At 43.8% G+C, this 24311-nt stretch overlaps 2 protein-coding genes across 7 annotated transcripts in view; both read right to left on the minus strand.

Moving 5' to 3' along the window:
• Positions 1-7388, minus strand: part of LOC111231646 (kinase D-interacting substrate of 220 kDa) — a 19006-nt gene extending 11618 nt beyond the window's left edge. For 4 of the 6 annotated variants that reach the window (XM_022758842.1, XM_022758839.1, XM_022758841.1 and 1 more), the window contains exons 1-13: positions 7237-7388; positions 4533-4691; positions 4015-4113; positions 3684-3782; positions 3164-3262; positions 2963-3064; positions 2735-2833; positions 2448-2645; positions 2242-2340; positions 2020-2118; positions 1817-1915; positions 1227-1404; positions 422-586 (exon numbers count right to left, since the gene is read on the minus strand). In XM_022758842.1, coding sequence (XP_022614563.1) covers positions 422-586; positions 1227-1404; positions 1817-1915; positions 2020-2118; positions 2242-2340; positions 2448-2645; positions 2735-2833; positions 2963-3064; positions 3164-3262; positions 3684-3782; positions 4015-4113; positions 4533-4664 — 1468 coding nt within the window. In that variant the 5' untranslated portion in view covers positions 4665-4691; positions 7237-7388. The remainder of the gene's footprint in view (positions 1-421; positions 587-1226; positions 1405-1816; positions 1916-2019; positions 2119-2241; positions 2341-2447; positions 2646-2734; positions 2834-2962; positions 3065-3163; positions 3263-3683; positions 3783-4014; positions 4114-4532; positions 4692-7236) is intronic. The other 2 variants (XM_022758838.1, XM_022758840.1) reach the window with 2 other exon arrangements.
• A 3624-nt stretch (positions 7389-11012) lies between these two features.
• On the minus strand, positions 11013-23933 carry LOC111231651 (membrane-bound O-acyltransferase domain-containing protein 2-like). Its single transcript, XM_022758850.1, has 14 exons — positions 23810-23933; positions 19503-19648; positions 18704-18781; positions 16806-16901; positions 16646-16701; positions 16500-16554; positions 14825-15008; positions 14547-14739; positions 13775-13878; positions 13633-13697; positions 13044-13176; positions 12751-12902; positions 12229-12421; positions 11013-11865 (listed from the first exon to the last, which is right to left on the minus strand). The coding sequence occupies exons 1-14, from the start codon at positions 23897-23899 to the stop codon at positions 11827-11829; spliced, it is 1584 nt and encodes a 527-aa protein (XP_022614571.1). The 5' UTR covers positions 23900-23933; the 3' UTR covers positions 11013-11826.
• Positions 23934-24311: the final 378 nt, after the last annotated feature.

Genomic DNA, 24311 nt, shown 5'->3' on the forward strand with positions numbered 1-24311 from the left:
TGAGTGTGTGTGAGTGTGTGTGAGTGTGTGTGAGTGTGTGTGAGTGTGTGTGAGTGTGTGTGAGTGTGTGTGAGTGTGTGTGAGTGTGTGTGAGTGTGTGTGAGTGTGTGTGAGTGTGTGTGAGTGTGTGTGAGTGTGTGTGAGTGTGTGTGAGTGTGTGTGAGTGTGTGTGAGTGTGTGTGAGTGTGTGTGAGTGTGTGTGAGTGTGTGTGAGTGTGTGTGAGTGTGTGTGAGTGTGTGTGAGTGTGTGTGAGTGTGTGTGAGTGTGTGTGAGTGTGTGTGAGTGTGTGTGAGTGTGTGTGAGTGTGTGTGAGTGTGTGTGAGTGTGTGTGAGTGTGTGTGAGTGTGTGTGAGTGTGTGTGAGTGTGTGTGAGTGTGTGTGAGTGTGTGTGTGTGTGTGAGTGTGTGTGTGCTCGCTCACCCTCCAGCTTCTTGAGCAGGAAGGACTTGCCGCTGCCCCACTGAGCGTACAGGCCCACACAGATGGGGGGCTGCATGGTGGGTTCACTCAGGATGTCGGCCAGAGCAGAGCTGTACAGGTCATAACCCAGCATGTCTCCATCCGTCTCTGTGGGGGACAGGTGTCCTGCAGGGGTGGGGCGATGACATCATTTACCTGTTTAACACTGTGTGGGTGTGGTCTGATACATGAGCAGACAGCTAGAGTCTCCATGTTTCTGTATCACGAGGTTTCTGCTAGCAGAGGATGCTATGCTAGGTTAGCTTCTCGTAGAGCTGAGCCGTCTGTAAGTTATAGTGTGACGTTTTAGGATATATCACGATACACGATGTTTCATGGTCTGATGTTTGACTTTATATAAATATATATATATATATATATACACACACAAACATATATACATATATATGTTTGTGTGTATATCTTCATAAATAGTGAAGGGGTCTCCCTCTCTCTCTTCCTGTGACCATGATACATCCGGTATGTTCATACATCACCCACCTCTACTTCCTGTTAGCTTAGCTACAAACCTGCTAACTGTTTCTATACCATTTGTTTTATCACTTCCTTTCCACCACTGTGTTGTTGCCTTGGCAACATGTAACTGTGAATTTCAGGGGGCGGAGCCTCTGAAGGAGCAGCTGTGAGTGGTGGATGAGACCATGAGCTATCTACCCGCCATGAGCAGCCATGTTTAGCCAGGCCAGATCACCATGGTAACCTACGCTGCACGGCTACAGAGATCAGACGGTCGGCGTGAACGTACGAGCTCCAAAGATCTGCGTGAGGATGCTCTTCTGGTGGCTGCAGTCGATGTTGTACGGCGTCTCCCCCGCTTTGTTGGGCCGGTACAGCAGGCGGCCATCTTTGGGGTTTCTGAGGAGGAGCTCGGCCAGGCGGCGGCTCCGCCCACGGATGGCGATGTGAAGGGGAGTGTCTCCTTTCTGGAGGAACAGGTGAGGGGAGGGTTTCTAATGAGTGAACTGAAGAGGACAAACAGCAGCTACTGAAAACTTCCCTTTAGGTTGGAGGTGTTGTCATGGTTACTAGGTTAAAACGACCTCCACTTCATTTAAATAATAATTCAACTGCAGTTTCTATAATGTTTTTGCACATGGATCTTTTTATTGATTTTTCACTCTTCTGCCTTTCTTTGGCTGGAACGTTTTTATCTCTTCACTGTTTATTCTGTTCAGTCAGGTATAGGTGTGTCGAGGTGTCACCTGTACCTGGGCTGTCAATCCTCCTCTGTCCTCCAAGTTGAACTTGTAAACTTTGAACTCGTGTGTGTGTGTGTGTGTGTGTGTGTGTGTGTGTGTGTGTGTGTGTGTGTGTGTGTGTGAGAGAGACCCCCACCTTGTCAACAGCTGACACCTTGGCTCCTTTATCAAGCAGCAGCTCCACGATCTCAATGTTCCTCATCTTGGTGGCTTTGATCAGAGGAGTCTCTCCGTCCTGAGACAGGAAGTAGAAACGTGGCAGTAAAACATCTGTGTGACGTTTAAAACAGCAGCACAGGTGTGGTCTGTCAGCTGAGTCCAGGTGAGTCCAGGTCTCACCTTGGTGCAGGTCTCGGTGTCGGGGTTACACTGCAGGATGTCTCTCACCATGGTGGCGTTTCCTTTCTCCACAGCCCAGTACAAAGCCGTCTTATTCTCCTGGAAACACAACAGAGTGAGACGTCTTCACTCTGGATGATCTCAGGTCAGCTCCACGTTAAACTGTGATCCATATCAATAACTTAATCTGATCGATTTCAACGTGTTAGACACACGACACACCTGTCCTCTGATGTCGATGTCAGCGTATTTATGCAGCAGAGCTCTGACGATCTCCACGTGCCCCCCCCTCACTGCTCCAATCAGCACTGTGTCGCCGCTCTGTGACACACACACACACACACACACACACACACACACACACACACAGTGTTAGCAGCAGCATTTTAATCAGATGTTTTCCCGCTGGCTGAGTGACGGTGTCTCACCCGGTCGGGGATGTTGACGTATGTCCCGGCGTCCAGCAGGTCCTGGACGATCTCGGTGTAGCCCTCCTTGGCAGCGATCATCAGGGCCGTGTTGCCGTCTTTGTCGGTCATGTTGACGTTAGGGTTCCTCTTCAGCAGCTCCTTCACCACCTCGGTGTAGCCGCCCTTCACCGCTACGATCAGAGCCGTCATGGAGTTCTGGCAAGACGCAGACAAACCGTCAGAGAACATGACGAGTCCATCTCTGAGAAGAGTCCACATCCTGCAGAACGACAGCGAGGACTTACCGCCCCCTCCTGGTCCACGTCGGCCCCGTTCTCCAGCAGGTGCATCACACAGTCAAAGTGTCCTTTCCTGGACGCCCAGATCAGAGGGGTGGTCCCGTACTGTCACACACACACACACACACACACACACACACACACACATACACACACACACACACACACACACACTTTAATTTGAGGTGTTCAGTTGTCATGGAGACAGTAGACCATCTGAACCGTCTCCTTCACCTTGTCAGAACAGTTGACTTTGGCTCCGTTCTGTAGAAGCAGTTTGACGATGTCGGCGTGTCCTCGACCTGCGGCCCAGATGATTGGATACACACTGTACTGCTGCAGAGAGAGGGGGGGGGTCACTGTCCTTCCTTTGATGGTATATGACTGAGTGTGAGTGTGAGTGTGTGTGTGTGTGTGTGTGTGTGTGTGTGTTACCTGTCCTGTAGTGTTGGGGTTGGCTCCGTGCTCCAGCAGCAGCTCGGTGACCTCCACACGACCTTTGTAAGCCGCCCACATCAGAGCCGTCCACCCTCCCTGAGACACAGTCACATGATCGTTAGCGTCTCTTCACAACGTTCAACTCTCACATCAACTGACACTGTGCAGATCCAGATATTACAGTCTATGGAAAAAATCCTTTAACTGTGGTGTAGCAGGAATATGGCTCTATACACAGATATACACATACACATACATATATATCTATATATATATATATATAAATATATATGTATATGTTTATATATATATGTGTACATATATATATATGTATATCTTTAAAGTATTTATTGATTTAGTCATTCATGGATAAATTCTTTTTGGTGACAGTAGGTGTCGGTTTGATTTGCTGCTGCTCGTTAACTCTTCTCTGCGACCTGCTCTCATTGGTCCACCTCGTTACAGACAGACATCAGGTGACGCAGCAGTGAGATGGAGGAGAGGAGGAGGTTCCCACCATGTCTCTGTGCTCGATGTAGGCGCTGTTCTCCAGCAGCTCCTTCACCACCTCCACGTGGCCTTCTTTAGCTGCAGAGATCAGGGCTGACCAGCAGTCCTGACAACACAAGCACAGATGGGGTTACCATGGTGACAAGAGCAGCACCACCACCACCACCGAGAGACCTACTCTTTAATTCTGTTTCCTAGCAACCAGAGCAGCCTGGGCGAAGAGGTTCAGAGCGGGGAGCAGACGGAGGTGGGAGGATCAATTATGTTCATTCCTATAGAAATATAGATATAGAATGTTATCACAGACACGTCAGTGATGACGCGTTTGTTTCACTCACCACGTCGTCCAGGTTAACGTCGGCTCCTCTCCTGATGAGCTCCTGCACGATCTCCAGACTGCCCTGCTCAGCCGCCAACATCAGAGGAGTCTGACCGTTCTGTCCATGTGAACATCACACACACACACACACACACACACACACACACACACACACACACACATACACAAACAAAGGGTTTTATTCCTGCACAAAAACCTCAAACCAACAGGAAACAGCAGAAATACACATGAAAACTGAATAAAAGAGTGAATTAGAAATACTGAGGAAAGTGATGTAATTGAAAAATGAAAATAAATAAAACTGTGTGGGAAACCTTTGTGGAATAAAGAAAACAGAAGTAGAAGCATGAAAACAGAAAGAAACTGAAAACAAAGCAGCATAAAAACACAGGGAATGAAATAAAGCCGTAGAAATGAATAAACAAAAGATCAGAATGAAACTGAACCCAGGTGACACGAGAGAATTTTTCGTTTTTAGACATGAAGGAAACAGGCGTGACGTTCAGAGACACGTACGTCGCTGCGTCCGTCCACCTCCTTGAAGCGGTCCAGGTGAGCTTTGAGAGCAGCCAGGTTCTCCTCCTCCACGTAGCTGAACAGGTTCTGGATGGCCAGAGTGGTCATCTTGATGGAGGTGGTGGTGTCCATGTCTGCGGTCCGTCACTACGCCCCCTGCTGACAGGAGACAACGACACATCAGAGCACACAGTCAGAGCTCTGGACAGTTTATAAGGCATGAAAAACCTAATCTATGAAGAACATTTGTGATGTTTTTGATCGTTTTTAGTTTCATTATTACTGATTATTTTATGGAGGAGCAGTGATGTCACAGGAAAAGTTATAAAGCTTTTCCTTCATTTCATATTTGAATAAAAACAGGAATCATAAAAGGAATTCATAAATAAACGATTAATCATCAATAAATACTTCAGATTTAAAAATGGATTCACAAAAACATCATCAAATATACTATTTATTAATATTTATTTATTCATTCATGAATAAATAATAGAATCTGAAACTATTTGAAAAGAAAAATTTCCATTTCCTTTTTCCAGCTGCTTTTTCTGTTAGCTAACTGATTAGCTTAGTCATTTAGCTTCTCCTGTTAGCTCCATTTCTTTTGGTTGTCAGTCAGAAAATGATGCACAATGCCAGAGTCACTTTCCCAGAGGCCGAGGGGGTTTTATTCAAAACCTTGTGGAGAGGGAAGAGGTAAGTCCTCACCGCTGAGACGTGTGCTTCAAAAACACCTGAACAATTCACTAATCATTAAAATGGTTCAGAAACATTCAGCAGGACTCGTTTCCTCCTGACTGAATCAGGCGCTGATCCAGACCATCTGAAGTCAGATATGAAGACCTGGACTGACCTCAGACCAGCTGTGGGCCCACTGATATAACTTCAATAGACAGAGAGGAGATGGAGGCGCTGACTTGTTCTTTGAGGCTGTTGTCACATGTTTCTGTGGACAGCCAATCAGAGCTCAGCGTCATCTTCCTTATCAGATCAATAAAGTCTGCTCTGCAGCTTTGTGGAGAGCCACAGTTTAATTCCTCATTGATACTACACTACCCACAAGCCTCATGGAATCTAATCTGGAACTCAGCCAATCAGAGGTGCTGCTGTCACCATGGAAACAGCCTCCAGTTCAAGTTGAACCCCAGGTTTAAAGCTTATTAAATAAATATGTTCTCTGTAATCACTACCAGATTAATTGATTAATCTAATTAACGCCAACTCAGTGCAGTCTGTATTCAAATATGAGTCACTGAGGTTTTAACCGTTCTTATAACTCACTTCCTGGTTCTTTCAAATTAAAACAGATTACACACAGCTGTTTCTAATTTCCCCTTAATTCGTACAAAATGACCAAATAAAATAAATCAATACAATAATCTCCTCCAGGAGACTTTGAAATTACAAAAACCATGACCCATCTGTCCATCTATTCATCCATCCATCCATCCATCTGTCCATCCATTCATCCATCCATTCATCCATCCATCTATCCACCCATCCGTTCATCCATCCGTCCATTCATTCACCCATCCATCTGTCCATCCATCCATCCATCCATCCATCCATCCATCCGTCCATCCATTCATCCATCTGTCCATCCATTCATCCATCCATCCATCCATCCATCCGTCCATCCATTCATCCATCTGTCCATCCATTCATCCATCCGTTCATCCATCCATCTATCCACTCATCCAATTATCCATCCATCCATCCATCCATCCATCTGTTCATCCATCCATTAATCCATCTATTAATCCATCCTTCCCTTCCCTACACCTGTTCTCTTCCTTAGGGTCAGAGTTCTAATGATTGATAATATCTATGCAGTGATTAGAATCATTTACCTGTCAATGAATCAATACTTTGGATTGATAACTACAGGCACACTGCAGACTATTTCAACATAACACAAATTCTTCAGTTATTTTTATTATTCAATAATAAACAGACATGATGACGATTTAGATTCTCAGCCTGTCAGCTGGTTAAATACAAACAGCCATGAATAGTCAATGAACTGATTAATCGATCGACAGAACGTCAATCGGCAACTGTTTTGATAATCATCATTTTCTAAACAATGATACCAAACATTTCTTTTTTTCCAGCTTCTCAAATACAGAGATTTAATGCTTGTTTTTATCATGTATGGTAATAAATGATTGATTGATTTTTTATATATTATGTCGGTCGGATAAAAGTAGACACTTGAAGGCATCACCTTGGATACTGACTGAATGGATGTTTTATTTTGAACAGTACAGACATGGTCTCTACAGCAGTGTAACGGTTATTTACAGCTGGGTTTTATTTAACGGTCTAATCATTGGTCTTTATGGCAGATGAGGCTCCGCCCTGTCTGTTATTACCTCTAATTAACGCGTTATATGACATCGTTGTTTTATCCGTAGCGTTATATCACTGCAGTAACCTGAATAACCTTCACGACTCCCTGATTCACCGACGGTCGTTCAGCCAACAGACATGAAGCAGCACCGACACAGACGTTAACGTTCACCGACTGAAAACAAACTCACCGTTTTACCGCCAGTAAATCTACAGAAATCAAACATCGACCGTTACTTCTTTTTTTTCTAATTAGCGATTCGACGTCGTGACAAGTGTCAATCAAATATGAATCGATGACAGGAGAAGGATGCTGGCGGTCACAAAGAAATGAGGAGAACCGTTTTACCTCCACAGAAGAATCAGATTCGGTATGGGTGGTCCGGGATCAGGTCCAGCCGAGTGTCGGTGCCGGAAGCTCGGCGGGTTTATCTGCGTTTACTCGGCCTGTGTTCGGGTGACAGCCTGTGCTCACTCTCCATCCCCGACAACAGCAGCCATCTTGATCAGAACAACAACCGACAGTCACCGACAGCGGCGTCAAGCCTGCCACAACGAGACCGGCACTTCCGTTCACTGCTGTCAAAATAAAAGTATACACAGCGGCAGTTTCCTCTTCAAACACTTACAGAACAATCCAGCCACATTTAAAAGGCAGTGTCTGAGGGTTGTTCTGTTCCTTCTGTCCGACTTATTTATTTCACCTCATACACTTCTGTTTTCATCCAACCCAGTCTGTCTCTGGAACAGCTCACCAGTATCAGTCACAGACTGTAAGTAAAGATGGACATGGCCTTTGTGACATCAGCCTCAGGTTTCTGAAGCTCGGAGTGAGCTGCTCCGCTGTCATCATCGTGCCAGTACTTGACTCCGCCCTTAACTCCCAGCTAATCCAAATATGGTCAAAGAGGAAGAGCGTGTGTGGAGCCAAGACTTCGGTTCATGTTGGCTTGTGTCAAACATACACTCGCCCATCTGTCACTCAAAGAGGCCACGCCCTCAATCCTCCATAACTTTAGTCCTTAATAAAATGTAAACAGGTGAGTTCTATACACAGGTGTCATGAAGGAGGAAATTAGCTCTAGAGACCAAAACAGTTTCTGTACCAGGCTGTAAACATGTTTATTTCTGCTGTAAAGTTGGACATTTTAACATGGGAGTCTATGGGGACTGACTCACTGTTGGAGCCAGACTCTAGTGGTCGTTAGAGGAACTGCAGCTTCTGGTTCTTCATTGCTGACTTCATGTTTCAACCTCAGAGGTTGATGCTTGGTCTGTTAGCCAGCTCATAAAGCTAGCACCATCTTTAGCATCACATTACAAATGCTGAAGTTATAGACTGGGAAGTCAAAATTACTTAAAAAACAATATAGACTGATGCACCCTTTTCCTGTTTCAAGCACTTTAACATTCATTTGTCCAAAGCCAGGCACTCGAAGGCTCAAGCCTAGCTGATCCAGAAGAATGTGGTTTAGGTCAGGGGCATAACCCAAGTGTGGTTTTATAAAAATGTTGTTTTTTGTATTAAACTGATTGAGACTGACAGCGTTTTAGACAAAGCACCAAACACACATTTACATTATTTTCTGTCCCAATTTTCAACAGTGTGTCACGTGACTGTGTTTGGACCAAACACAGGCCAGCTTCATGTTTGCTGGGATGTGGCTCATTATACACAAATCCTATCCAAACAAGCTGCCACTTTGGCACCACAACAGTGATATTGACGACTAAATGATTAATGGGCTGGTGTAGGATAATTTGGGGTGATTAAAAAGATTATATACATGTATACACTACACTGCACTGTAAGCCACTAAATAGTGAGGACCACTGATCTAACCAATACTGCACTTGATCACCGTTATAGCTGTTGTTATTTCAGTTTGGACCTAACAGGATTTCTCATGGACAAAAGCAACTTCATATTTCAATCTCAAAAAAAGATGTTCTTACAGTATATTACTTCTATTTCATATAATGTCATATATCCCTTATATTTTTTAAGACAACACACAAGAAGCCAGTTTGAGCATGTAATATATATAATAATATAACCATTTGGAAATTTTTAAGTTTCATTTTTGTTCTGTTCCTATTGGTTTTAATGTGACCAATGTTGGTGGCCCAACAGAGAAAAGTGACTTTAAAATTCTTTATCCACAATTCCTTGGAACATCAGTCATCTTATCATCTGAGGAATAAAAGTCATTACTTATTAACAGTGGAGTGGAATGTCAGAGGAGGAACTCATGATCCACTATCAGTTTATTAGGGTTTAAAGTGCACGTGAGGATATGTAGTAGGACAGGTGTTATCTTCCAGAGCTGTGTCCCAGCCCCAGTCTGCGGATTATTATTCCTACCAGAAACTCTTTGTTTCCCTTCTCCTGACCACACAAATCTTACATCCATTTCATTTCAGCTTTAAAACATCCACAACCACTGATTAACACACTTGTGATGTCAAGTGTCAAAAAAATCCAAGGTTTAATCACATAATTTACAAAAAAACAAACAAACATATTGTCCATATCAAACCCACAGATAGTGGCTGGTTCGGTGTGAGATTATTAATTGTTGTGTATCATCTCAAACAGTCACCCTAGAGCCTCTGTATTTATCATCCTCAACCAGCTCTCATGAAATTTTAAGAAATAAACACAACGCTAAAAATACAAATGCGGAAACAGGAAAACATACAGGAAAATCAAGAAAGGAGAAACAACAACAGATGTAAACAAAGAAGGTGATGCTGAATCCAAAATGTCCTTTTTCTCCTGTAACTAGTTCTCCCTGACGATGATGAAAAACACCAGGTCATCAGAAAACAAGGAATCATGGAAAAGTTAGTAACGTGATCATTTAACGGATCGTACACAGGGCTACTGAACTATGCAGTGTTAACATGGTACATGTCATTTTAGAAACATTACTGGAGTGAGGAGTTGGTGCAGAACAATTACATTTTTTCTTGTATGAAACCCAAACATTCTGGTGACATTAACTTTTATAGCTGCTGGAGAGAAACTTCAGCTAAAATAAACTGTTACTTAATTAATAATTAATTAGCCAAATTGAACCTACGGCTAGCTCCTGTTAGCTGATGTTGTCTAACCATTAGCTTTTACACTAAGCTGCTAGCCAACACCAAACAACCTTTTTTAGCTAAGCAGAACCATTAGCTAGCCTGAACCCACTTGGTTAGCTTCTTCAATCAAGAGACAGCTAACATGAAAATTGTCTGGGGCTGCAAGTAACAATTAGTTTAATTAATGATTTGTCTGCAAATAATTTATTTTAATTAATCATATAAAATATAAATTAAAACAATGAGTTTTGTTTGATTAACAGTCAAAAGCCAAATGATTCAGTTAAGATCATTTATGACTTGAGAACCTAGAACCGCATGTTTGGCACTTTTTCACTATTTTAACTTGAAAAATGAATTAAACCAAAATAGTTGCTGCTTATTCTTCTGTCAACTGACTAATCAATTAATCAACTAATTGCTGCAGCTCTAAACTCTTCTACCTGCTAAACTGCATATTAGGTAAATGAAGCCTGTTGCACTCAGCTGTTAGCTAACCCTAACCAAACTGTTTGTTTGTTAAACTGAACCATTAACTAACACTAACACTGAACAGGTTAATAGTTTGAGTTTCAATGCAAACAGCATCTATGCTAGTAAATAACCTGAACCAACCCCTGGACTAAATCAAGCCTGTAGTTAACCAGAGCTGCAACACTCAGGAGTTGGCTAATTTAAGCTAATTTATCTTAGAAACTAATTTGAACTATAGCATTATCTGTGCAAAACTACGGAACAAAACTATGGAACAAAACTATCGAACCCCTTCACTGAACCAAAAGCTGGAAATGTTGAGTTCACTTTTCTGGAAGAAGGACTTAATCTGAGTTCACACCATGGACATTTGAATTTCAGAGTTGGAGCTTATTTCTTAAAATTTTGTGAGGCGTTTCTTTTCCTTTTTCAGTCTATCTCTCTGCACATCTGGCACCAAACCACATCTGTTTGAATCACATAAATTACATGGGACCACTTTCTGATAAGGCACCAGTTATAAAGGGTTTATGAGCAGTAATCAGTGGCTTTGTTAATGGTTAATAAATAATTTACTGATGCGCCACAGATCAGTTAGAAGACAATAATAAGAACATGTTTTAGGGAGACCTGTCCAGTGGACTGTTTGTCCACTGATCTGCAGAACATCTGGACATCTGCAAACTCCTCTTAGAAACTGTTTATTAATATTACAACTGCAATTTATTACTTGTTGATCTACGTGCAAAGAAAAGGTACAAATGTAGAGTTATGTGCCGTTGGAGGATTTTCCACAACCTGGAGCCCTAAAACTTGTTCTTATCAATAGCTAATAACTTGTATATAAAGTATTGGTAAATGATTTATTATCCATTATTAAAGCCATTAATTACAGCTCATAAACCCTTTATAACTGGTGCCTTCTCATAAAGTGGTACAGATTACATAAATAACTACTTGACAAAAACTGACATCTACAAATGTAAACACAAGGTCTTCCTCAGCACTCACACATCAAGAAAGAGTGAACAGCATTTTTCTTGTAAAAAAACAAAACAAAACAACTAAGGCGACTGAGTGGAATAATCATTGGCACGTTCTCCAAAACTCATGTCTATGATACTGTGACGTAGTGGTTGAAGAGATTATAACACGATGACAGTCGACCTGTGAAATCAGAGGAATGTGGAGGAGAAAAGTTCATTTTCTTCTTCTTCTTTGTTCATTCATTTACTTGTTTAATGCACTAACTCACTGGCCTGCTCATTCATTCATCCATTCATTCACCAAACTCATTTATTCATCCACTTACTCATTCTGTCTTTTCATATAATCTCATTTAATCATCCGTTCATCCATTCAGTTATTCCTCCCTTTATCCACTCACTCCTGCAGATGGACAGTCTGCAGGGCTCTGAAAGGAAAGAAAATTGAGTCAGTTTAACACTACACAGGCGGCCATGACAGTTCAGTATATATATGTACTTTCTACAGATTGGTCTGAATCTGCCACCTGACCCAAACAATGTTCAATTCTGTTGGTTTTCGGAGTCCAATTGCTATCCGGGCAGTTGTTCATGGGACTACACTTCATCAAGTACAACACAGGCCTTCAAAACTCAGGGCATGTTTTCATCTCCATTGCCCCATGAATCCAAATAAAAGAGTATTTTAACTTGACCATCGTGTTTCTGTACCCCAGAAAGGAAGAAGGTCCGTTTGATGTGGTTCACCTCCTGGTCTTTCTATACAAGTGAATGGAAATATAATGTCATACGCGATTGTTCTTTGTGGTCTGTCTCGTGGTTTTTTCCTTCTGGCTGCAGTTGCTGTCTGAAGCCTCCAGGTGGTGCTGGACTGGCTCCTGGGGCAATTTTTTCTTCTGGTCTTTGAGACGGAGATGTCTCGGTTTGACCGGCAACGCCACAGCCAGCAGAACGCAACCGATGTGGAGACCAAAGTACCAGGACCTATGGAGGAGGGAGGACGGATACTATGTTAACCAGAGTTGAACCCAATTACAAAAAAGTTAAACCTGAGTTTAGCTTGACTGATGCTAAGTTAAACTGGAATTAAACCTGACTGTTAAAAAGTTAAACCTGAGTTAAAACTGACCGTCAAAACGTGAAATCAAGTTAAACCTGACAGAGTCAAAATTAGTCTGAATTAAACCTGACTGACACAAAGTTAAACCTGGGTTAAACTTGACCAATAAAAGTTAAACCTCAACTTCATCAAAGTTGAACCTGACTGACACAGAGCTAAACCTGAATTAATTAAACCCGTCTGGCAGACTGACCTGTAAAACTTTATCGACGGGCCGACAGACAACAGGACAAAAGGCACCACTGTGTAGCAGATGGCAATCTGAGTGGCCGCCCATGTGATGACATCATAGACCAGTTTATGGGAGGGTGACTGAAGGAAGTGTGGCCGAACGTTGTGTCTGACCTGAGAGGAAACAGTATTTATTCAGGTAGCTGCATACAGTGAAAGTCCAGTGTCATTTAACATAATGTGAGCTAATGTTAGCGTAGCCCCTGAGAGCTGCTGTTAGCATAGACACAGCTGTAACTAGCAGGGAGCGCTCACCGCTCTAGCTGCCAGTGTGATGACGATGCCGGTGAGGAAGGTGAGGTAGTAGCCTGGATACGCTCCATGCCACATGGCTGACAGGATGAAGGTGGCTGCTGTAGGGTGGTAGGGACATCGCTCGTAACACACCCTGTCAACCAGAGGTCAGAGGTCAGACACATGACCAGCAGGTTCATTTGTTTGACACGTAGACGGTGACAAAACAACCACAAAGAGAAACGACGACAGACCATGAGTGACACTTCTACTGTCCATCCCTTCAGGGTTTCTCAGGCTGGTTTTGGATCGGTGCAGCTAAAATAGGTTGTGACGTTTTTTAAATGTTGTTTTTTTTGCAATGAAACTGTGTGAGAAAATAAAAATTGTCACCATCTTCATTGGAAAAATTCTAATAATAATTCATTAAAAATGGAAGGCAGCTTGTAGCAGTGAGAATAAATCCAGGAGGTGACACTGCTCCACTGCTCTGTGCTAATCACAGGTGGAGCTGATCTTCACCTCATCACTGCAGTTTCACAACATGCTTCAACATCACAAACAAGGAAGTGAGTTTGGTGACATCATCAAGGTGTTGATGTGTTCAGACCTTTTGAGCCAGTGCGCCGTCTGAATGTTCCAGTTGTCCAGGAAAACTTTGAAGCTGGTGGCGAACTGGAAGAGCACAGATGTGAGTCAGTGTGACATCATCGAGAAACAGATTCCAGGTCTGACAACAGAGATGACCTCACCTCGATGTTGAGGATCCGCAGGTTGGAGATGAGGTCCCAGCGAGGATAGCCGTCACTGTCGTAGCCGTTGAAGCCGAAGCCGGCGGCGTTGTTGATGGCGTCAGCTGAGGTTAGAGAAGATAAAGACAGGTGTTGGACAGGTGAGACAGACTGAAGAGAACAGGTGTTGGACAGGTGAGACGGGCTGATGAAGCCAGGTGTTGGGACAGGTGAGACGGGCTGATGAAAACAGGTGTTGGGACAGGTGAGACGGGCTGATGAAAACAGGTGTTGGGACAGGTGAGACGGGCTGATGAAGACAGGTGTTGGGACAGGCGAGATGGGCTGATGAAGACAGGTGTTGGGACAGGTGAGACGGGCTGATGAAAACAGGTGTTAGAAAGGTGAGACGGGCTGATGAAGACAGGTGTTGGACAGGTGAGACGGGCTGATGAAAACAGGTGTTAGAAAGGTGAGACGGGCTGATGAAGACAGGTGTTGGACAGGTGAGACGGGCTGATGAAGACAGGTATTGGGAGCAGGTGAGACAGACTGAAGAAGACAGGTGTTGGGACAGATGAGACGGGCTGATGAAGACAGGTGTTGGGACAGGTGAGACAGGCTGATGAAGACAGGTGTTGGGACAGGTGAGACGGGCTGATGAAAACAGGTGTTGGACAGGTGAGACGGGCTGATGAAGACAGGTGTTGGACAGGTGAGACGGGCTGATGAAAACAGGTGTTGGGACCAGGTGAGACAGACTGATGAAGACATCCAGGTTTGCAACACTCACCCAGCGTCCAGACGAAGTAGTACTTGGGTCTGGTGGTCAGCATGGACAGGTACAGGTAGACCACCTGAGCATAGAAGGGCGTATTGGCGATAAAGTCGTCGTCGATGTTTCGTTCCACGGGGAAGACTTTACAGACGGACAGGAAGACCAGCAGGCAGAAGAAGGAGGTGGCCACTTTCCTGATGACCTCCGTCTGAGGAAACACACACACCACGACTCCAGTTTAGTTTAGTGTCTGCTGTCATGGCAACAACAGGAGCTGCCGTCATGTGACCTACGTTTGGCGATGGCTCGCTCTGCCTCAGCTTGCCGTTGGGCTTCTTGTCAGCATCCTGGTCTCTATGGCGACGGGGGTCTCCCTCGATGAAGGCGATGTAGTCGTTGTAGGAGCAGGTGGGTCCGGCCAGGATCCCCATGAAGTTACAGTTGTAGCTGAAGTACTCCAGCAGACTGGGCATCCTCCTACACACACACACACACACACACACACACACACACACACAAAGTAGTGCCAAAGGAAAGAATTGTTTTCACAGGAAGATAACGAGCTGAAAATATCTCCCTTTCTTATTTAATCAATAAAAACATTGGATATTTTAATGATTTATTGACGATCGAACTGGAAATGTTTCTGGTTTCATTTTAAATATCTGGTCACCTTACAGTCAATAAACACTAAGACTCCTCAGGACCGAAGTTCCCGCCTTTCCTGAGCTGCAGCTGCAGTCCAGACCCGCAGACAGGAAGACTAACATCACTGAGGCAGGTAAACACAGATTCTACAGCGTCACTGTGTCGTTGTCAGTTAATGGTAAATATGTTGAAGATTATCAGTGAAGTGACTTTAAGATATTTTCCCTCCATACTGCACGTTAGATGAGTTTAGGAGGAAGGTGAAGATGTCCGGACACAGAGAAACAAGATGGAGGAGAGAGACTTTCAGCACAGGTGAGACAGACATCATGAGACAGGACTGTCTTAATGTTGCTTGTTGAGTGAGACAGAAGTTAAACTGACAATATAGTGAATAAATGATCCTTTGTAATTCATTAAAGGGGCCATGACCTTCTGATTATATTTAGGATTAATATAAATTGTGCTTCGACTTGTTTATTTGGGGTAAAAATAGAATTACATTTTAAAAATGTTCAGTAATGCGCTGGTTGATGTTGTAACTCCTGCAGGGGTAAAAGTGAACGCAGGCTGCGACTACGGTTTCTACCACCTGAAAACTCACATTCTGGAGCAGTCACCTGCACTGAGCGTGTGTGAGCCGGTGTAAACAGGAAGTAGATTGTCTCCTCTACAGTTGTAGCATTAAAACAGAATGTACAGTAAGTGAACAACAGCAGCTGCAAAGACAACAAGGTCTGTAACTCTGTCATTCATCATCATGTTGTATTCACCACTGGTAGTCCAGGCTGATGACAGCCAATCAGGAGAGACCGTGGCTGTGACCTCATCGTTTACAAAGGTCTCAGTTTCTGTTCGGACTACAACACAACCCCAGAGTTTTCAGAATTTAACACAACCCCAGAGTTTTCAGAATAAAACACAACCCCAGCGTTTTCAAAATAAAACACAACCCAGAGTTTTCAGAATAAAACACAACCCAGGAGTTTTCAGAATAAAACACAACCCAGAGTTTTCAGAATAAAACACAAACCCAGAGTTTTCAGAATAAAACACAACCCAGGAGTTTTCAGAATAAAACACAACCCCAGAGTTTTCAGAATAAAACACAACCCCAGAGTTTTCAAAATAAAACACAACCCCAGAGTTTTCAGAATAAAACACAACCCAGGAGTTTTCAGAATAAAACACAACCCCAGAGTTTTCAGAATAAAACACAACCCCAGAGTTTTAGTTGCTTGAAAACTGGAAGTCGTGTGGACAGTTGATGAGTTTTAAATGAAAACGCAGCAGTGTGGGTGGAGCCTCAGTCAAACAAACCTTATGGCCAAAATCTTCTGTCCTGGAGTCAGATGTTCCTCTTTTCGAGCCATTCCTATGGAAGACATGAAAACTGACCGTCAGCTGCTGGTCTGAGCACTACGTACCATTTAGAAACCAGAAGCTTGATGTGGTCACATGCTCACCGTCATGGATCTCAAACGCCAGGCTGGTGATTTTTTGTGTGATCACCATCATGGGGCTGAGGAGAGAAGGACAGCAGTGAGGGTGGAGACAGACTAAGGTTCAGGGTCAGCAGAGACAGTCTGGACTTCAGGATAAGGACTGAAGGGGTCTCGGTCTTACCCGGTGAAGTCGGCAGAGTACATGCCGTAGTCGAAGACGTAGACTCGAGTGATCTGACACAGACTCAGGTAGCTGAGAGCCACCAGCAGGCAGTATCTGAAACACAACAGGACTCTGTCACAGTGGGGCTTAACATGCAGTTTTTCCTGAGGGAGGCGCTAGAGGATGGCTCAGGTGAAAGGTCACTACAGGTCAAATTCCTCCAAGGGGCCACAGGTGTGAACTGTTGGTTAATTTGACCTCTTCAGCCTGAATCGAGTAGTTTGACTGAGGAAATCACTTCACTATGAAGTATTTATTATAAACAAATGAATTTGTTATTCCTCCGCTGGCGACAGTCAGAGCGGAAGCCATTTTGTTTTCAGGTGTTCAGTCCATCTCATTCTTGTGGACACAATATCTCACTAACACCTCGACAGAACTTCTTCAAATTTGGCACAAACATTCACCTGGACTCAAGGACGAACTGATTAGAATTTGGGGGTCAAAGGTCAAAGGTTACTCAAGACTTCACAGCAATTACGACAAAGTTTCACACAAAAGTTCATATTTTCTATGACTCTGGATGAACAGGATGTAACCTGAGACTAGTCTGAGTGGAGGAAAAGCAGATTCTAGTTTTTGTAAAGATGTAAAGCCTCTTTAAAGTTTTATCTCAGTGACAATAGTCAATAACCAATTCAATATTTTGGTGCTTTTATTTTGAACAGTTTTGTAAGTGAGTGGTTGTTTTCTCCTCTCAACCAGTGAAGCTTTTTAAAAGTGGATGGACCTTTAACATGGACTGTGCACTCAGGTGCTGTGATGACCCGGGGAACCAGCAGGTGGCAGCATAATCAACACGGCTCTGAACGGGACCTCCAGCACTCAGCTGTCCTCAGAGGGAGCTGCTGGTGAGCCCGTCTGACATGACTCATGAGCAGGTTTGAGGACGTGTCTGTGTTGATGTGTCTGTGTGTGCAGCAGCTGATGAGTGTCAGACTCTCAGACACACTGATAAAGACTTAGACCTGATTACAGCTGCTTTACAGTCTGTTAGAAAGCAGAGATTACATCTTATTTGATGACTGTGGGATTGTGTTGCTGAATCATTTGAGTCAAACACAGCTTCGTTCAAAGAGGGAAGACAGCGCTGATTCAAACATCACAACAAATTGTCCTGCAGGCGTCTGAACATCGTCTTTCTGTCTTTCTTTGTAGCTGATGTTAGAAAACCTTTGATATCGAGCCAGAACAATATTATTCTGTTCTGACTTTGTGTAACAGCAACATTTTCATTTAACATCAGCCAAATACATCAGTGTCACAGAGGGACCTCTGGAGTCTTAAATTATAATTATTAATAGTAATATAATAATATATATGGTATTATTATAATACAACATGTTTAGAATTAGTATATTATATAAATAACACATACAATTCTGTCGTATCACCACCACACTCTACACTATTTCATATTTTATTTTATTTTATTTATTTTAGTCAACTAGTAAGGCGAATTTGCGCTCGACTAGTTAACATGTCGGCGGTTTTGCAGCACACTACTTAACTAGTAAGACTTTGAGCTTTACTAGTTGGGTCCAGTAGTCAACTAGTGCGCAAAAAAGCGTACTAGTTGGGACTTTGGCGCTACTAGTACGGCGCTCGGCTCAACTAGTACGGCTTTTGTCCGAACTAGTCGGCCAAAAGTGTCACTAGTTGCTGAAAAAGCGTAACTAGTTTGAGTTTTTGTTCGACTTGTACAGCAAAATGGCCGACTAGTTCGACAAAATGTCCAACTAGTGCTGCCAAAGACCGAACTAGTAGAGGAAACTTACGTTTGATATCAAGGATATCGAATAAATGCTCAAACGGCTTTCCATAAACCAGTGATATGAGGACTTTGTGAAGCTTACTTGTGCATGTGTTCGACTCCAGTCAGGATCATGATGCCGTAAGTGAGTCCGCTCTGAACCAGGAAGTGAAGAGCATACCTGGAGACACAGACACACCTCCACAGATTCACCTCCAAACACCAAAACGAACCTAATGAGATATTATACTTATTATACTACAACATTTAGACTTAAAGGATAAGTCTGTTCTTATGTTATATTGTTCAGAGCCAAATCAACAGCGTGTTGGTCCGTCTTTCAACACTTCCCTCCTCTGTCTGTGACTCCGAGCCCATTGGTTCCTACTGAAAACGTCAAACCAATCAATTTCCAAACTTGACTTGCAGTGAAAAAGTTAATGAGCTGATCAAAAAGACAGGTTCAATGTTAGATATTGATATTTCTAAAAAGTAACACATCATCATATTTCCTCATTTTGATGAGCTCATCGTGTTGTACAATTTAATCCTGAGATAACAGGAAACCAGTGTTACAGCACCACCTGTTGTTGGATTTGCAGCAATTTTGTCTTAAAAAGGTCCAGTAATTTCCTCAAACCAGATGCTCACTGTAGTTTCTATCGAACAAACATTTCAACAAACTATTCTTAAAATCAAGTTGCAGTATGATTTGTATTTATGATAAATGACAGTAAATAGTAAAGAAATGGAGAGATGATGTCATGTAGAAACTGTCTCCTGACTTTTACACTGTAAAATCTCAACACACCTGGGTCACTCTTCTTTAATCCTTATTGAAAACATAACTAACAAATCGTTGTCAGATTTTTTTGAATAATATTGTATCGCAGTAAATTTACCAGCCGAAGCAGAATAGAGCGAAGTAGAGTCCCAGCAGAGTCGCCACCACATGTCTGATGAAGGGACTGGTTTTTCTGGGATGGAGGAAGAGACGAAACCAGAAGGCCGACAGCAAAGCACAGAGCTGACAAACCACAAAGTTCACCTGCAGACAAAGAGAGGGAAAACAGACACAACTATAGGTTAATTCAAGCAGGGACATATTCAACAGTTAGGATTCAGCAGCAGTAGTGATGCTGTCAACACTAACAGCAGCAGTAGTAGTGTTGTTAGCAGTAGCAGCAGTAGCAGAAGTAGCAGTGGTAGTATTAGCAGTAGTAGTAGAAGCACTAGTAGTAGCAGTAGCAGTAGCATTGTTAGCAGTAGCAGCAGTAATGTTATTAGCAGTAGTAGTAGTAGTATTGTTAGTAGTAATGTTGTTAGCAGTAGTGTTAGCAGCGGTAGCAGTGGTAAAAGTAATGTTGTTAGCAGCAATGTTAGCAGCAGTAGCAGAAGTAGTAGAAGCAGTGGTAGTAGCAGTAGCATTGTTAGCGGTAGCAGCAGTAATGTTGTTAGCAGTAGTAGTAGTAGTGTTGGCAGCAGCAGCCGCAGCAGCAGCAACAGTAGTAGTATTGTTAGCAGTTATGTTGTTAGCAGTAGTGTTGTTAGCAGTAGTATTAGCAGTGGTAGCAGTGGTAGAAGTAATGTTGTTAGCAGCTATGTTAGCAGCAGTAGCAGTAGCGTGTTAGCGGTAGTGTTAGCAGTGGTAGAAGTAATGTTGTTAGCATTAATGATAGCAGTAGCAGTAGTGTTGTTAGCAGTAATGTTAGCAGTGTTAGCAGTGGTAGTTGGCCTGTTGTCCAGGTGAGTGAAGCTGCAGTCAGCTGTCTGCTGGTGAACAGTCTCTAACGTCTGAGCTGATAAAATTAGACCTTCAGAAGATATTTAAAGCGTGAGAGCTACGACCTGCTGTCCATCTGACACATTACTTCACACAAGAGCATCCCAAGAAAAATACATCTTTTCCTACAATGCCCAGAGGCGACAGAGGAAGAGTTGAGCTTATGTTTTCAACTTGTTCAACAGCTGCTGAAAACGACTGGAACAGTAAATGGCTGCATCTTCTACCTGTTATGGAGTACTTGTATTATATTTCTGTGTTGCAGTGCTGGTACTAGAAGTTTGGAGTATTACTCTTATTATCTGTGTGTTCAGTGTTTTCATTTCCTGAGGTCTCTGAGCTAAAAGAGAGAACGACCTCCAATGTGATGGGGTCTCCCTCTGCTGCTTTAGTGAGCAGTCAGAGAAAGATGGACGCTGAGAGGTGGAGCTTCATTAAACCCACGTCCTTGTAGCAGCTCGGTCTGTGAGGACGGACGTCTTCATCACACTCTCTCCTTCCTGTTTCCTCAGGAGGATCCAGCCTCAGTCCTGAGTTGACTCTGCTCACAGTCACAGGGTGGGTGTGGCTATTTACACATGACATTTAGAATCTGACCTGTCTCGTGGCGTTTATCAAACCGCCCTGTACGTCATTATTCCTCCACGCCGCCGACAGTCAGAGTGGCAGCCATATTGTTTTCAGGTTGTCCATCCGTCTGTCCCATTCTCATGGACACGATATCTCAGTAACACCTTGAAGGAATTTCTTTAAATTTGGCTCAAACATTCATCTGGACTCAAGAATGAACTTATCAGATTTTGGTGACTAAAGGTTAAAGGTCAAAGGTCAGTGTGACCTCACAAAACATATTTTAGCCATAACTCGAGACTTCACAGCAATTATGACATAATGTCACACAAGTGGTTCATATTAAATATGACTGGATAAACAGCACAGTACTCTGACAGGGTGTAGTACTCTGACAGTGTAGTACACAGTGTACCATGTGATCAGTCTGTGGTATAGCTCATTAGTAATGGACGCTGTATAAACAGAGTGACTAGAGTCAGTAACGAGCAGACAGAGTTCAGACCCAGCAGGTCAGCAGGTGTGGTCTGGAGGATGGAGGGTCTTCACTGAAGACATCCTTGCTCAATATCAAGTTTTTACCCCCCTGTGACTGACTGGTAATGATGTTTCCCAGTAAAACCAGTAAGTAACCTAAGTGCCTAAGTAAGAGTACGACTCAGAGAGTTCATCTCCTGAATCAGCAGCAGCAGAACGTTGTGGGTCACCTGATCCTCATCCTCATCCCTCACCTGGACCATCAGGATCTGTTCAGAGGCCTGGCTCTCAGCCAATCAGAGCGCAGGCACATCTACCTGTTACACTGCTGATTATATATCACCTGTTAACGTGTGTGGGAGGGATGGGAAGTTTTTTCATTTTATCTCTTGTGTTATATTTAATATATTTTTTTCTCTGTGTTTTTAAATCACATTCGTTCCTTTTTGTCACAAGATATAAGATTAATTTATGATAGGTCTCCACCTGCAGTGATCAGCCGAGCGGCAACTAATGAGCTGTGGGCAGGTTTCACAAAACACCTTAAGTTTTCTCCTTAAAATGTTCCCTTGCGTATTTAAGGTTTTCTCCTCATCTTAGTTTTACACTTAAGGAATCACTTAAAGTCAGTTAAGCAGTTGCACAGAAGACCAAAGTTCACCTGGTGAAATTCCCGTCAAAACATCAGGAGGATGAGAGACCGGCTTCTAATGGCAGCAAATCAACAGTCTCCATGGAAACAGTAGAGTTTTACTGCTGTAAAATCTCTTTTACTGGTGCAAATGCCTGAACTTTTTTCCTTAACTAAGGAAACCTTTTCAGAGATTCATTTGCAACACTCTTAAGTAACTCCCTCAGCTAAGGAGAAATTAAGGTGTTTACACAGGAGCTGGTGGAGACCAAACATAGAGCTAACAGAGAGGGAAACGGAAACTCATCAGGTGACACATGGATCATCATGATGATGTGTAACAGCTGGATGAGAAGGTAAACAGCTGCTTGATCAGGTGATATGATCATTACCTAACTCAGGTCTGCTGATCTCGTCATGTCAGTTAATCCTTTAGTGATTTAATTACACTAATCATCTGGAACAGTCCAGAGCTTGAAGCTGTTTTATTTTGAAACCTGACAGTAATCAATCCAAGAGGCTCCGTGGTGTTTTAGATAGAGATGATGTTTCATATTGACAGATCACAGCTGACCGTTCACCTGTTATAATGAGACAAAGATCATCTTTAGTCTAATTATCTCATAATGAATGGGTGTCCATGTTTTAATGAATCCGGCCCACACTTGGCCCACATGCTTTTCTTCTTTAAGCCTGACAACATGACTGTCAGATGATACTTCCACATCTGTCAGCCAACACTGGAGGATACCAGCTGGACTCATTATTCATTACACATTACTTCCAGATGTGGAAGTAATGTGGGCCAGACTTGGGCCGAGGACCTGGGTTTATCCGACCTGAACAACCATACAGGTCGTTTGTTCCAACCCTCTGATACGACCCGTAGGAGTGTCTCCTGAAATCACTGCATGGCTGCAGGCGTACCGGACCTCAGTAGTCATGGTTACCATAATAAACAGGCGACTGTACCGAGGTGTACCTACCCTAGTCACCATGGTTACTATAATAAAGGTCGTGTCTTGGTTAGGTTTAGGAAAATATGCTGATTTGGGTTCATATGAGCACTTCCTCAACATTGGACGATCTCTGTTGTCATGGTTACGATTACAACAACTTGGTTAACTCTGTGGAGGCTCATGGATAAAAGGTTTCAGACTTTGCTCCTGTCATAATTACTTCCGCCACTAGATGTCGCCTAGCAACAAAACGTAACTATGGGTCATATTAACCTGCTGCACAAACGACCTAAATGATCGTTTTTTAGCTCTCTGACATCCCCCCACCCCCACCCACCCAGTTCTGATCTTCACCTTCTTCAAAAACACAAAATTAAACTGACTTCCTGTCAGTAACATGAGCACAGATCAGCTGATCAGTTATTCCATGTTTCTCCTGCACATCACACCATGGACACACACCATGGACACACACCACGCTGTCAGCCACACACACCGTCCCGCTGCACCACAGTAATCACAGCAGCCTCAGACACCGTTTAGACCGGACCGTCTCTGCACCGACAGGCCTCCGTCCATTTTCCGTGTCGGACAGACCCATCGTTCACTCCGTCTCATCCGCCCTATTTATCAGTCACACTCTCTCCGGCCGCGCGTGCCGCTTTTACCGCACAGAATGTGAGAGCCAGCAGCCGCCGGTCTCCGCCCCGGAGCTCCGGGAAAGACCACCGCCGGGCTGGGAGGCTGGGAGGCTCGGCCCCTGTGTGGAGGTGTCCCGGTGGGTCTTACCTGGTCCAGCGGCAGGTTGGTGATCTCACTGACCGGCTGCAGCAGGCTGGAGCCGGTGCAGGCCGTGGATCGGCTGCCGTCAGCGGCCATGGCTCCGTGTCTGCGGCCGGATCTGCTGCTTGTGTGTCCGGCTGCAGCAGCTTCGAGGCGGCGACGGAGGCTCCGTTCCATTCCCCCCCCCCCGTCTGTCCGTCGGTCTGTGTGTCCTGATGATGCTCCTTCCTCCTCTTCTTCCTGTTCCTCCTCCTCACCCTGTCTGTCTGTATCCTCCCTCCTCCATCTGATGCCCCCCCCCTCACATCCATCTTTTTAGGTCCTTTCTCCCCCTTTCACTCCTTTCCCTCTTCCTCCTCTCCTTTTGTCCTCCCCTCAGCCCTCTCCTCCTCCTCTTACTCCCATCTTCTCTCTCTCCTCTGCCTCCTCCCCCTCTTTTTCTTCTCCTCTTCCTCCTCGTGGACAGAGTGAGACACAATGGGCCCCTGGACACAGACATAAGCCCCCC

Source organism: Seriola dumerili, unplaced genomic scaffold (genome assembly GCF_002260705.1).
Source record: "Seriola dumerili isolate Sdu_G_001 unplaced genomic scaffold, Sdu_1.0 BDQW01000312.1, whole genome shotgun sequence".
In the NCBI taxonomy this organism is placed as follows: domain Eukaryota; kingdom Metazoa; phylum Chordata; class Actinopteri; order Carangiformes; family Carangidae; genus Seriola; species Seriola dumerili.